The following is a 14,105-nucleotide window of genomic DNA, read 5'->3' on the forward strand; positions in this document are numbered from 1 at the left end:
ATTAGTGTGTGTCAAATAAGTGGAATTTTATTATAAAGAGCATGACTTGGATAATAGGTGATGAAGTGATTAAGAGCAGATTTTGCCATTTGATTTTAAGTGAAGGTAAAGACTAGAAATAGTGCCATATGTCAGTTTGGCTTGGGATTTTGGGACTCTGACATGAAATGCTCATACTTCTATTTGAAGGCATGTCTGTGCTCAGTAAACGGAAGCTGAAAGAACTGACTGTGTCCACACGGCTTTTTGTTTCCTCAGTGAACTTTTGGGATTGAATATGGATCATGAGCAGATCATTTGAAGTCATTTTGTTGCAACGCCCTCACCTTTCAGCACTGAAGAAACAGCTGAGTACGATTCTGTGGTTTGGTCGCTCTGCAGACTGCGGTTTTCTTATGACATATCATTTAGTAGGGTTCACTTCTCCAAAATGGAGCTTTGTTGACAGAGTAAGTCCATAAATTCTAGACAGACATCCTGCTGGGTTGGCTTAATGCCCAGTCAGTAAGATTTGCACTGACTCTTGGAAGAGAAAGAAAAAATGCAATCAGAAGGTGGTAACGCAATATGCCACTAGACACTGAAAGGCTCCCAGTAAGTGCCATATTTGAAACAACAGTTCTGGTTTTTACTGCATATTTGTGTTGACTGGACCCCTTTCTTGTGGACATTAGCTTCAAAGTACAAAACTGCCTTTTTGATAAAAGAATATTACGTGCCTGTGTTATAGCCTAACACTTTGATCTGTTGTAGGCTTTGACCTTTGGAAATACAGTCATTGGGGAAAATGTGGTTATCAATCTTTTGATAAAGAAAATTGTAGAAAGATGGAAACAAAACAGCTGGTTTTAATTTTTTCAACACAGCTGTGGCATCTGTGGGACTCAAAAAAGTCCGCAAACCACACCTTGTCAAGAAAAAACAAAGACTAGACGACTGCAGATGTCCATAAAAGAGACACTGAAACCCTCACGGCTGGTTTATTGTACTGTGTGTTGTTCAGTCAGTGTGGCTCCATTTATATGTATATGTATAGCTATATGTATTTGGGTCACCGCCTTTTTCTCAGGCTACAAAGCCTTGTGTTGCACCTTGTTCGGGAGGTAATCGTCACATCGGGATTACGCACCTTTGACCTCTAGCACTGTCAACAGTAAGCGGCTCACTGAGATAGGCTACCAGCGACCAAATCCACCAGCAGCAACCGGTTTGTCACATGACTGCTATGCAGCTCAGTCTGGCTGTGTGTGTGAGAGAGAGCCTGTTCAGCTTTTATTTCCGTGTTCGCAGAGGGATCGCTGTGCCGAGTGACTTTCCGTGGATCCTGAGTGTTTGCTTTCTTCCACGCCGCGAATCTGCGTCGCCGTGCGGGGATCTGCCAGGGAGACGGGAAGAGGGGGGTGCGTGTGGGGTGGGGTGGCATTCACGCAATTGCATTGCCTGGACCCACGCCGCAGCAGGACCATGCTCACGCGGGTGAAGTCGGCGGTAGCCAATTTCATGGGAGGTATGATGGCCGGTGGCTCCAACGGAGACCATCCCAGCGGCTCGGATCTGCCGCTGAAATTCCCGTACACCCGACCGGACTTCCTGGGACTGTCGCCAGACGAGATCGAGTGTTCGGCGGATCACATCGCAAGACCGATCCTCATCCTGAAGGAGACCAAGCGGCTGCCGTGGTCCACCGGCTACGCAGAGTGAGTATAACCTGTATGCGTCCATCTTTTCTTCCACGCAGCATCCTTTGGAAGTAAGCGCGGTCTTCCTGGACCACTGAGAGCACTCGCACAGGCGTAAACAGAAAACACAAGCCCCTCTCTTTATTCTTCTACTTATTATGGCCTACTTCACGTATGTTTCAGATGATAAACAGGCTCAAGTACAGCTGATGGCTCTATAATGCACCATGCCAAATATTATTATAAACATCAAGGTGTCCTGTACTTCCAAGACATAAAAAATACCTCCACCAAGCTGAAGGTCGTTGTGATCTCTCCCCTGTAACCAGATAAGAATGCTGTTTTTTTAAATGGTGTAGAAAAGGGAAAGATACCATAAAGCAGGTTATAACGAGGTCAGTTAAGCTGCATAACACAAGGTCACAGGCCTTTGATATTGTATGAGATAAGCAGTGCACTCATAGACAGGATCTGACTAACTGTCTCCAGGTTCTTCTCTGTACTCGGTTCACTCGTTCCCTGTGTGAAAAATCTCATTTCAATAGTTTTTCTCAGTTAATCTGTTTAAAACTGGGGAATTACCTCGAATGTAGCTTATGTTACACTCCCGTGATCCTCTTACATGATAACTTGAGACCAAAATTGCAACTGGACCTGAGATCATCTGCTGTATTATTGATATCACATCTTCTGCTTAGGCATACATTTGGCTCTCACGAATCTTCCTTCCGAGGCTGCAGTAAAGTGCAATACAAACTGCAATGTATTCTTAATGGACGTACTGTGTTGTAAACAGCGTTTAGTGCAGCTGCTGGAGTCATAAAAAGCCAATTTCTGGCTTGGCGTTTGGTTAGCAAGGAACACAGCTGAATTAAAATAGCAGAACATGATAAAATACATGGTGAATTATTCAACCTGTTTCTAAAGCCTACACACTGGAGAGGAAACAAGTGAGTCATTGAGATTTACATGCTTAAAAATAATTACTTCATCACCATGTTCCATTTACATTTGATGTACACAGCTCAAGTAATCTGGGAATGTCTCATTATTATCTGCTTCCTGAGAGTGCAGAGTCACAGTCCCTCCTACTCATGCAGTCCCACAAAAAGTCAGTGAGGTTGTGTCCTGTCCTAAAAATCCTAAACCTACACAGTGCGTGACAGCCCCATGCCCCAGTTCAGTCTTATCTTCATGCTGTTTCTCTATAAAGAAGTTTCTCTTTCCTTATTGATCGATTACATTTAGTAAGAGCACTAGGATGGAAATCTAATATTTCCAGTTTAACAGTCCTGCTAGGAAGCCAGTTTAGTTGTGCAAGCGAATGTCATCTCAAGTTGAGGCTTTCTTGCTGTAGCACTCTTTTCTTAAGACACGGCTGCTTGAGCAGCACAGAGACAAGGGCCTGAAAGAGCACTTTGGCTTATCAGTTGACCTGATCTTTTGTTAATGTTTCCTCTTGCTTTATGCAGTAAAAACATTAAACTATAGCAGGAAATGATCCGAATCATTTCCAAGAGCTCAGTGTGATCTGTTAATACTGGTTATTTGAAAAAACATTACTTCCTAAATCCTGAATTTTTAGAAGTTGGAAGAAGAGAATTAAAAAAAACATTTCTTGCTGTCTTGCTTAAATACAGCAGATTATTATTATTACTTTTTGCTGATCAGCTAGTTGATAAATTGACTGTTTCAATACTAGGAGAGCTATCTGCTGTCTCTTCATGTAGATTTAAGAAGTACAGTGAAATTGTGGGAGTCGCCCATATTTATTTATTTATTTATTTATTTTAACTAATCTACCATAGTGAATTTTTAATCTCAAGATATAAAAGAGCAGATTAGGACTGGCTTTTGTTTTTAGAAGCCACCGACTATTTTTATGATCAAAGTTTCCATTAAAATGAAAATTCAGATATCTGTGTAGATACTGTGATCACTGTTATTCATCATCATTGTGTCACAAGGTTTCTGTGGCTATAAAAATCAACATATTTAAATGAGATGCATAATTCTGCAGGATCAGTTCAACAGTCCTGCTTAACACATTCAGCCGATACTGCCGCCAGCTGTGTGTGTGTGTTAGCTTGGCATAGAATCAATCAGAACCGAGACATACGTCATACCAGGGATTCGTCAACAGCTGGCTGACCAGCAGGCTTTGTTGTCATGAAATATCACTGCCAGCTGAGAAAACCTGAGCCCATCTGAGAAGTGGTGATCCGTTGCAGGTCTACTCAGAAGGATTAGTGGAGTCAATGGATTACTTTGATAAACCAAAAAACATGAAGACTTTGAAGGTACTATACCAGCATATAGTACTGACCAAATTTATTGCTTTTTTTTTTGTTTTATCTACACAAATGGCTCATGTTTGTTGCACTTTTTGCTTTTTCAACATTATGAATATTTAATCCCTCTTGTAGGTTTGATTGAAACATTTGACCACTGGCGATGGAAAGTAAAAGTCAGATTGGGCTTAGGCTGGCTCAGCCTCATTTTTCTCCTTCTTGCTTCTGCTCTTCTGAGTAGTCCTTGCTGAGCTTTCTGAGGTTATCCTGGGTTATTTCGTGGCTTCCAGCAGAGAAAGAATGAGCAGTTCGCCTTCACAAGGAGGATTCTGATGCACTGTCTGCTCCAGTGAACGCGAACATTTGAATGGATCACTGAGTATTGCTCACTCCAATTGTGTCACTGTCTCTTTGAAGCACACTCGCATGCCTCACTTTTGCAGAAAGGTAACACTTACAGCAGCTCTTCCCCAGTGTTTTATTTTTTTCTTCCCCTAAACACAAAGACCACTAACTTCTCGCTTGTTCATTTTATTGTTTGGGTGTACTATTGTCATGCTATGTGTTGCTTGACTTTCCCAGACTTGAGAAACTGAGGGGAGTTTCTCTTGCTCTCACCTTAATCGAGTTTATCTAGCTCTTAAAAGACTCAGTTAGTCTTTTATGTGGTCTAAATATAAAGATCAGTATGGAAGAAAGGAATGAGTCCATGGCTTATTTAACAGAAATGTACTTGCAGAACAACAGGGAAGTTTAGTTTCGCAGCTAGTATGCAAGTTAGCAAGCCATACCAGGTTTCTATGTGTGAAAGAGAGTGGTCAATCGTGTTAAATTGTAGGGGTGGGGGGAAAAATCAGTATATAGTATCATGATATATTGCATGGCAATATTGTATTGATCCAGGGACACCAAATATCGATATTTTATTAAATAAGTTAAAATAATCTAGGAAAACTATGGGCACATCTCATGTGCCACTATCCTGAGATAACATTAGCCAAGCACTTACATTAAATCAAATCAAGTGAAAAACCATCCAACACTGGACACACGACCTCCTAATTCAAAGCAAGCTAATGCTCTGAATTAGTCACACAAGTAAAACTAGGACAGCAACGTCTTTGTAGGTGTATATTGTTTGCCCTGAACCACTGGTGCTGTACACTCATCACCACTTTTGATTGCAAGGTGATTGCACGGGTCGCCAGATAGGAGGCAACCTTTCTGCAAACAGTTGCAGTCTGACTTGAACTGACTGCAATAACTCTCAGAGAAATTGTCAAAGGTTTGTAAATAGCTACTGTTTCATTTATAAATCCAGAGCAAGTGAGCATAACTCAACTCAGTTGGCTGCCAGCTGGTTGTACTCGTATGAAACAGGAAGGTCGTTGAAAAATGATGTAATGATTAAATGTAAATTTCTTTCAAATGGGAATTCCTATGTAGACAGAGGCATATAAGTAATGTTTTTTGATGATTTATCACAGTTTTATTTCATTTCCTGTAACTGCCAACATGACCTCATTAAATCAGCAGACTGACTCCGTCTTCTTGCAACATTTTGGCAGGTTTTAGTGTCAGTGTTGTTCTGCTTGACAACCTCATTGAGCAGCATAAATAAAATAAATTAAGTAAGGTAACGTTATCTTATTGGATAAAAGAGTTATTGAAAAATTGTAACTTTCAGATTTAATTTGCAGCTGGAAAAAAGTGATAAATCACAACATATGTCATTGCAATCCTCAGCATATCACATAATGTTAAAAATCGCAATAGTTTTGTATGGTAAGCGAAATATTACGATAATATCGTATTATGGGGAATCTGGTGATTCTAATCTTTATTAAACAGATTTCTTAGACTTTGGCTTTTGGTTTTTGCAAAGGCAGTTAATCTTACCTACTAATATTGACTGAAATTTGTTTTTTGGGGAGGCCAAATGCTTGTGTTGACCTCCACCCTCTCATTCAATCACTCACTGACCCAGTGGACACTGCAGCCTCAGCAGTACAATCAATACTCAATCAATATGCGTGTCTGTAAGGTAAACACTAGTCCCACCACTGCACACTGCATGTTTTATCTGCAGGTCTGCTGGCATTTATATGTGAGGGTGTGCCAGTGAGTTGATCAAATCTGTTTTAACAGAACAGCGGTGAGAAAGTGGGCGCTCCAGGGTGTTTGACAGCTAGGGTGTGTTCAGCTAACCAAGGTAACAAAAGATAACATTTTTTTCAAGCAGCACAAACATGTGGCATAGTAAATGTGGATGAGCATTATCAGTGCACTGTCTTTCCGGTAGCCTACATAATTTATCATTCCCATGGGAAAGAAGATGCATAAAGTAAATGTCAGGCCCAACTGTGGAGAGGAGGCACATGAGCAGCACTTCATACATACAGTGTTTCCCAGTGCTTGCTCTGTCACATGGTGCAGCACATGGTCTTTTTGCTTCTGTTGCTTATACACATCGCTCAGAGGCGGGAATGACGTAATCCTGATTAATCTGTATCTTAAGTATGAGTAACTGTTGAACAAGACACGTGTTGCACTTCCTTAATCAAGTTATCATGATCGATATCATGATATTATTATTCTGCAGAAGAAGTGACAGGAAGCTGTAACAGCATATAACCACAAAAGTAGAAAGAATTACCCAAACATGCATAACATAGGAATGTTTGTCCTTTAAGTTAGTTTAAATATAAGTCTGAATATTTACAACAATCAGCAGTAATAATGTGGGAGTTTCAGTAAAGCACAGGAATGTGCAAATCATTTTCTCCAGGGTCAACATGAGAAACTAGGACTGTTGTGGAGGGCCGGACCAAGAACAGATAAAAATCAACATTGAGCAGAACTGAGTTCTTCTTCTTCTTCTTATTATTATTATTATTATTAGTGCTTATTGTTCAGTGCTCCAGCTAACATGCCAGTTTCTTATGTTGTCTCTTGGGAAAATTCACTGCCCACCCCTGCTGTAGCAAATATACAGACAGTGTTGGGAAGGTTACTTTTAAAATGTATTCCACTACAGATTACAGAATACATGCCCCAAAATGTATTCTGTAACGTATTCCGTTACGTTACTCAATGAGAGTAACGTATTCTGAAGACTTTGGATTACTTAATATATTATCATGCTTTTTACAACTACATGAATGTACTATAGTACATTAGGTAAGGCTGTACTTTTTGCAGCGATCTCGTATAGAAAATTATTCCGCACGTATATAAAACAGGCCCGCGGCTCCGAACCGTAGTAAAGGGACCTCTGGCTAACACATCAGGTTCCGTGTTGGGCTCATAGCGAAAACTAGCTTTAGTTTGTTGTCTGGGTCAACTTTGCTAGCGAGAGACAGGGAGAGGCGTTGAAAGGCTGCTCCAACGGAACTTATTGTTTCTGAGGAAAACACGAACACGGTGTACAGTCGAGTCTCAATGGCTTACTTACAACTGGGCTCGTCAGGCACTCTTCTTGGCTGCAGTGGTTATTATTATATTTACATGCTTCCAGCTCCCGTTTCTGCTCGGTGACAACTCGTACTTTTCCACTCTCCTTTTTCTCCCTCCTCGCTCACAGACACATAACGGGTATGGCAGTCCATTCTCCCTGCAGCACAGACAACACTGCCCATGAGGCTACATTCTTTAGGGCTATGCCTGTAACAGTCTGCCTATTGCCTTTATATTAAATAATTTTTAAAAATATTTCTTCACGTCATTATGAGACGCGAGATTGAGACACAGGCATTTGAGCCTCTTAATAAGTGTTTTGTTCGGGTTTCAGAACACCGGCGTGGAATTACCAAAAAAATAGAGAGGGTATAGGCTAACATATGAAACAGGAAAATACCGCCGTGTAATCCCTTTATTTCAACAAAGCAACTGTATTCTGAATACCACTTTTTTAAACAGTAACTGTAATGGAATACAGTTACTCATATTTTGTATTTTAAATATGTAACGGCGGTACATGTATTCCGTTACTCCCCAACACTGTATACAGACATGTGCCATTGCACTAAAAAATGCTAAACTTGCATACAGACAAAAACATACATGTACAAGTAACAGACTTATTAAAGTGTCTAGGAGAAATTAGGGAACAGACATGGATACGCTACAATCATTATAGTAAGATTATAAAACTTTGAAAAACACAAAGAATTGAAATAGGTGGGTTGATGTTCAGCATCTATTAGCTAACATGAAAAGCTATAATTATGTGTTCATTGCCTCAAGGTTAGTTTTGTTTTGTTTTTTTCTATAACTTGGCGTCACTTCTGTGAGTTTTTGTCTGGACTTGTATTTTTTGAAAGGAGGAGATAATGACTGATAATGTCTGGTTCCTGAATGTTATTTTTTAAGTTATCATGAGTGTTACAATTGAGCCTCAGACTGTTTATGTTCTTTATACCATTATTTAACCCTAGTTTCTCTGAGTGTTCTCTCTGTTTCGTTTCTTTGCCTCCCCGGTCCCAGTGTCAAGCCTGTGTGTCTTAGTCTTTGTTTTCGTGCTTATCTTACTTCTGATGTTACTTTGATAGTCTCCTGCCTTGTGTGTGACATATTCAGTTTTGCTTCCCTTGTCTAATTTTTCTAGATTCGTATCATCTGTTTTCATCTGTGAAGGTTCTCAGTCATCCAGGTCATCGTAGTCTAAGGAGCTTGGAAAGAAAAGCGTCTGGACTTCTTTAAGTTGCTTGAAGACGTTTCACCTCTCATCCGAGAAGCTTCCTCAGTTCAAATGGTGAGTTCTAGGGTCAAGTTTCCACCATTTGACCCTAGAACTGAGGAAGCTTCTCGGATGAGAGGTGAAGCATCTTCAAGCAACTCGAAGAAGTCCAGAGGCTTTTCTTTCCAAGCTCCTTAGATCGTCTGTGTTACCACCTGTGGCCTGTTCTCTCGTTACCCCATGTGTGTATTTATGTCCTCAGTCTCTCTCTGTTTGTTGTCTCGTTATCACCTTTTTTGTTGTTGTTGTTTTAATTTTCAATTTAGAAATGCAACCAAAACCAATCTTTGTTGTTGATAATTCAAAATAAGAATTTCTAAACTGGAAAATGTTTTTGAACCAAAATGATAAATAGATTTTAGAAAATCCCCAAACTGCAAAAACAAACTCCAAAGAACATTAAATCCTCTTTAATAAATGGCACTAAATGATAAATCACATATCAAAATTCTTATCTATTTATTTTCTTTTAGCTCCAGTAATCAATTCTTTCACTATTAGTTGTATTTGTGTTTCTGTGTTAGTTTTCTGGCAGTATATATGGTAAATGAGTCTCAAAGCATTTATCGGGGTGGCTGTAGCTCAGGAGGTAGAGCAGGTCACCTACTGATCGGAAGGTTGGTGGTTCGATCCTTGGCTCCTCCAGTCTGCATGCCAAGTATCCTTGGGCAAGATACTAACCCCAAGTTGCTCTCCGATGCATGCATTGGAGTATGAATGTGTGTAAATGTACTTAGAAAGCATTAAGTTCAGAGAAAGTGCTTGTGAGAATGGGTGTGATTGGGTGAATGTGGCATGTTGTATAGAGCGCTTTGAGTACTCTGGGAGAGTAGAAAAGCGCTATATAAGAATCAGTCCATTTATCTGAAATTTTAATTTGATAGTGACAACTTAACTGAAACAAGAAACTGACTTACTGCTCATAGCTATTGCTAATTTCCAGTCATTGTCCCTAGTTGGGCTTTTACATCCACAATATACATGTAAAATTTTACAGTATCCAATTATATAGATACAAAACTACAATAAATGTATGTTAACAAGAAAAAAAAATGACCAAAAAAAATAAAATAAGTTCCTCAAACCAAAGAAGGAATATAGTTATGTAGATCACACATCTGACAGGATAATTAAGGTCATGACATTGTCTCTAATATGAAGAACTGAAATGAAGTAAGTGAATATGACAGCCCTCTTCTCGGACACAGTTCATGCCTCCGGGTGTGGATGGCTTTTCCTGTCATATAAGAGATGAAAGAATTGGAACCTCAACTGTTGTTAATCTTGTGATTATGTGTATTTTACAAGGTCAATTGAACGTTGGGCCTCACAGTGCTTTGGCCTCAGTCATGCATGATGGTGTATGAAGAGTTGGAGTTAGCAGCCTTCGAGTGGTGTGCTTCTGAAATTGTAGGGCGAGCTGAACTGAAGAGGAATAGAGCTACTGGAGATAAACAAGATAAGCGAGTGAACGTTGAGTGAATGTGATTTATGTAAGGAAAAGTACTTAAAAAAAAAAAAGCTATGATGCTGTACAAAGTGTAAATAAATCCATAATGCAACAATATACAGTTCCTGTAAGCTCATGGTTTATTCACAGCAGAACATGAAATGCATATCAAATGTTTACACTGAGAAAATGGATCATTTCAAGAAAAAAATTAGCTCGTTTTGAATTTGATGGCAACAGCGCATTTCCTTTTTTTTTTTCTTTTTTTTCTTTTTTTTTTTTGCCTGTCCCGTTTGGCTCTTTTGCCATCAGAATTATTGTCTAAAGGCGAAGAAAGATGCCCAACGGATTTACTTTACCAAATGGACCATCCCAGCCTTGCCATAATGGTCCATTTGATTTACCTTTTATTGTTTATTTTATTTTATTTTCACTTGCTAAATACGGGACAGACTTGACTGGGGAAAAGAAAGGGGAGAAAGAAAGAGGGAAAGAAAAACAGCGGGGAAGAGGGACGGGGATAAAGGGCAAAAAACAAAAACCAACAAAATAAGCAGACAAAAAATACATATATCAATCACCTGGATCACCTGTTGAGAAAGAAAAAAGAGAAAACAAGCAAAGAAAAAAAAGAGCAACATAATAAACAACATCACGATGATCTATGGGAATATAACAGTAAATACTAAATATTAAACATTATTGTGCAGCACGTAAGATCGACAGCGCACAGTGTGCTTTGAGGTAGGAGCCAAAAAGGGTGTAGTTTGTGTGTGTGAGCACCCGTGTGTACACCTGTGAGCATGAACGCGCTTGTATTTAAAAGGTTCCTTCATGTAACGATCTGCTAGAGGGTGTGGGGGGCCACAGCCCCGTCCTCCAGGGCATGAAGCAGGTATGGAGGAGATCAAGACTCCAGACATCCAGAGGTCCTCAGAACACAAGAGACCAAGGAAGACCAACAGAGGGGCAGCCGCGCCACTGTCCCAGAAAGAGCTGAGGAGAGTCCCAGATGAGGGGTCACTCAGCAGCTGCGGAGCAGAAGCCAGGGGGGGTTGCAGTGATGTGCCCGTGAGCTCCGCCGGCAGCCAGCTGTGCCAGAGTGACCGAGCCCCAGGCCGAGAGGCTGAGGGCACCCCACCCCCGAAGTGGCCCGAGCGAGCCCCAGCCTCCAGGCCCCGACAAGCAGCCATCAAGGAGTGAGCCATTGTGTACCTGGACACCCATCCCTGGACACAAAGAACCACCAATGCACCGATGTCTGAGGGCATCTGCCACTGGCAGGGGGAGTGGCAACAGCGCATTTCAAAAGTTGGGGCGGGGCCACGTTTACCACTGTTTAGCATCCCCTCTTTTTTCTTCGTGTGATAGCTTCAGCCAGCATTTGTGAATGTCACTGGGAACTATTTTTACAGACAGGGACTTCTTAAAGTGTTCCTCGGCCCATGCAGTGATTTTCATGATAGAATCGATCCCGTTTTAATGGAGTGCCACTTTTTGCCCTTGTCCCTTGTGCACATTTCTCTAAATCTGAGATGTGATTATGTACTGTAGATTGTACTGTAGTCTTAATTTTCTGTTTAGGAACATTGTTCTGGAACTATTCCACAATTTGACTGATGAACCTTTTTGGGTAACCTCTGCTCATCTTCATTTCTGAGAAACTGCCTCTCTAAGATGCTCTTTTTATACACAGTCATGTTACTCACTTGTTGCCATTAAAAACTGATCAATTGCAAAATTTCTTTTTTAACTACAACTTAATTTACCAGCCTTTTGTTATATGCCTTTTAAATTCAAAATGATTTTTTCATCAGTGCAGAGAAAAATGGTGTGTAGTAGCTTGAAAATGTAAATGTAAAAAACTAATGGTGAAACGTTTTGAGTCACCTACATTAATAAAAAAATAATTCTCTCTCTTTATCTACACTTTGTGGAAAATAGTTCTGAACCCCTATGCAATAAACCTAGAATATACAATACACTTTCTATACAAAGTCTATGGAAATCCATGCCATGAAACTCCTGGCGCACCGTTTGTGTGCTGATGTTAATGCCAGAGGAAGTTTGGAACAGTCCAATCATGGAGTCTTCAGAGCATTGCTGACTTTTACACACCATGTGTCATACCACTTGGAGACCCTCCTCTGTAACTTTATGTGGTCTGCCGCTTCGTGGCTGATCGCTGTGCTTTCACTTTGCATTAATAACACTTACAGCTCATTGTAGAATATCTTGGAGGGAAGAAATTTAAGAGGCTATATTGGAAATTGTAAACTACAAAACGGAAATTGTAGTTTTCAATAGCCATATTCCTAGAACCTAACAGGTTCACTTAGGCCGTTTGCTACCTTTCTTTCTGACTTTCTTACTGTAAGCAACCTGGGCATTCTCTTAGACAGTTCTTTTCAACTTGTAAAACGAGTGTCCACTGTAGTTAAATCTAGCTTTTACCAACTATGCCAAATTGCCAAGGCCAAGCCTTACATACCCTGTAAGGATCTTGAGAAACGTATCTATGCCTTTATCATCTCCAGATTAGACTACTGTAGCTCTCTATATATTGGCTTCCAATCTACCCTTCTCTGCAGACTGCAGCTTGTTCAAAATGCGCCGGCACACCTCTTAATGGGAACTGGCAGGTTTGATCCTATCACCCCTATCCTCGCTGACTTGCATTGGCTTCCCATCAAATACCGCATTGATTTTAAAATTCTATTGCTTACCTTTAAATTATAAATAACATTGCTCCTAGCTATGTTACTGAACTTCTCAGCTTGTACACTCCTAGGAGAGCACTGAGATCAACGGGCCAACTGCTCTTAGTGCAACCTAGGTCACGGCTGAAGACCAGAGGTATCTCTAATTTATTGTATTACTGTGAAGCACTTTGGTGTACCGCTGGTTTTTAAATGTGCTATACAAATAAAGTAGTATTGTATTGTATTGTTGCCGTGGTGGCATCCTATTATAGTACCAGACTCGAATTAAGTGAACTCTTTACAACCTGCATGGCTAGGTTCTTGATTTTACAGACCTGTGGCAATAGGCTTAAAAAACTTGAATTCAGAGATTAAGAGATTTGGCCCATGACTATGTCATCTAATGGTTGTTGGTGTCCTTGACACACATTGCTCTTATTGTGTTTTTTGGGGTGGGGAAGCAGTGAATAGCTCACTGTGTAGGTCAGCAATAATAATATCCTATAAATATCCTGTCAGTTTTATGGCTCAGTGTTTTCTTAGCTGGAGACAGAGGATCCCTGCTCTGCATGTTCATTCTCATGGTTTGTTTACAAAGGATTCTCCTTTGGGAAATAATCGTGACTGCCTCTCATATCAACATGTAGCCATATCGCTTGTCATTTATTTGGTCTAATTTCCCTTTGGACACATAAGATCCAAAATAGCTTAATGCTTTTAAGGATAGTAGGAAATATTAAAGGGTCTTTGTTATGGTTCTGGCTAAAGAAAAAAAAAAAGTGGCATATTTTTATAAATTTACTTTCCCATTTCGTATGTTGGCTCTTTTTCTCTTGTGGTCTGATCTTAAAAATGATACACATAGTTTGAAAAGCCCCCTGTAGACTGACTTCACTTCACTTGACTAGACTTCACTGTGGCTAAAATGAGAATGCCTGGAGTGGTGTTAAGCAGCGTGTGCTTGTCAATGTCTACACAGCAGCTCGCAGCAGCAGCGCACCATCTGCCAGGTGTTGTATAATGCAGTATTTATGTGTCTTTCTGTCCTTTGGCCTACGCGTGTGAGGCTTAAATTGAAATATGTATTTAAAGTGTACTTGTTGATGTTATTTCTTAATGTTTCGCTGTCAAAATGGGTGTCACGCAAACTGTTTCACAGAAATTGTGTTTTTGGATGGTTTTACAGTCCAAAAAACATCACTGGGTTGACAGACTACACAGCTTCCATCTCATACATCTGCAGCC

At 40.3% G+C, this 14,105-nt stretch overlaps 1 protein-coding gene across 2 annotated transcripts in view; it reads left to right on the forward strand.

Moving 5' to 3' along the window:
- Nucleotides 1-1,056: 1,056 nt before the first annotated feature.
- Nucleotides 1,057-14,105, forward strand: part of ppm1h (protein phosphatase, Mg2+/Mn2+ dependent, 1H) — a 42,306-nt gene continuing 29,257 nt past the window's right edge. The window contains exon 1 of one of the 2 annotated variants that reach the window (XM_063479262.1): nucleotides 1,057-1,697. In XM_063479262.1, the coding sequence (XP_063335332.1) occupies nucleotides 1,465-1,697 (233 nt within the window). In that variant the 5' untranslated portion in view covers nucleotides 1,057-1,464. The remainder of the gene's footprint in view (nucleotides 1,698-14,105) is intronic. The other variant, XM_063479264.1, reaches the window with a different exon arrangement.

This window comes from Pelmatolapia mariae, linkage group LG7 (assembly GCF_036321145.2).
Source record: "Pelmatolapia mariae isolate MD_Pm_ZW linkage group LG7, Pm_UMD_F_2, whole genome shotgun sequence".
In the NCBI taxonomy this organism is placed as follows: domain Eukaryota; kingdom Metazoa; phylum Chordata; class Actinopteri; order Cichliformes; family Cichlidae; genus Pelmatolapia; species Pelmatolapia mariae.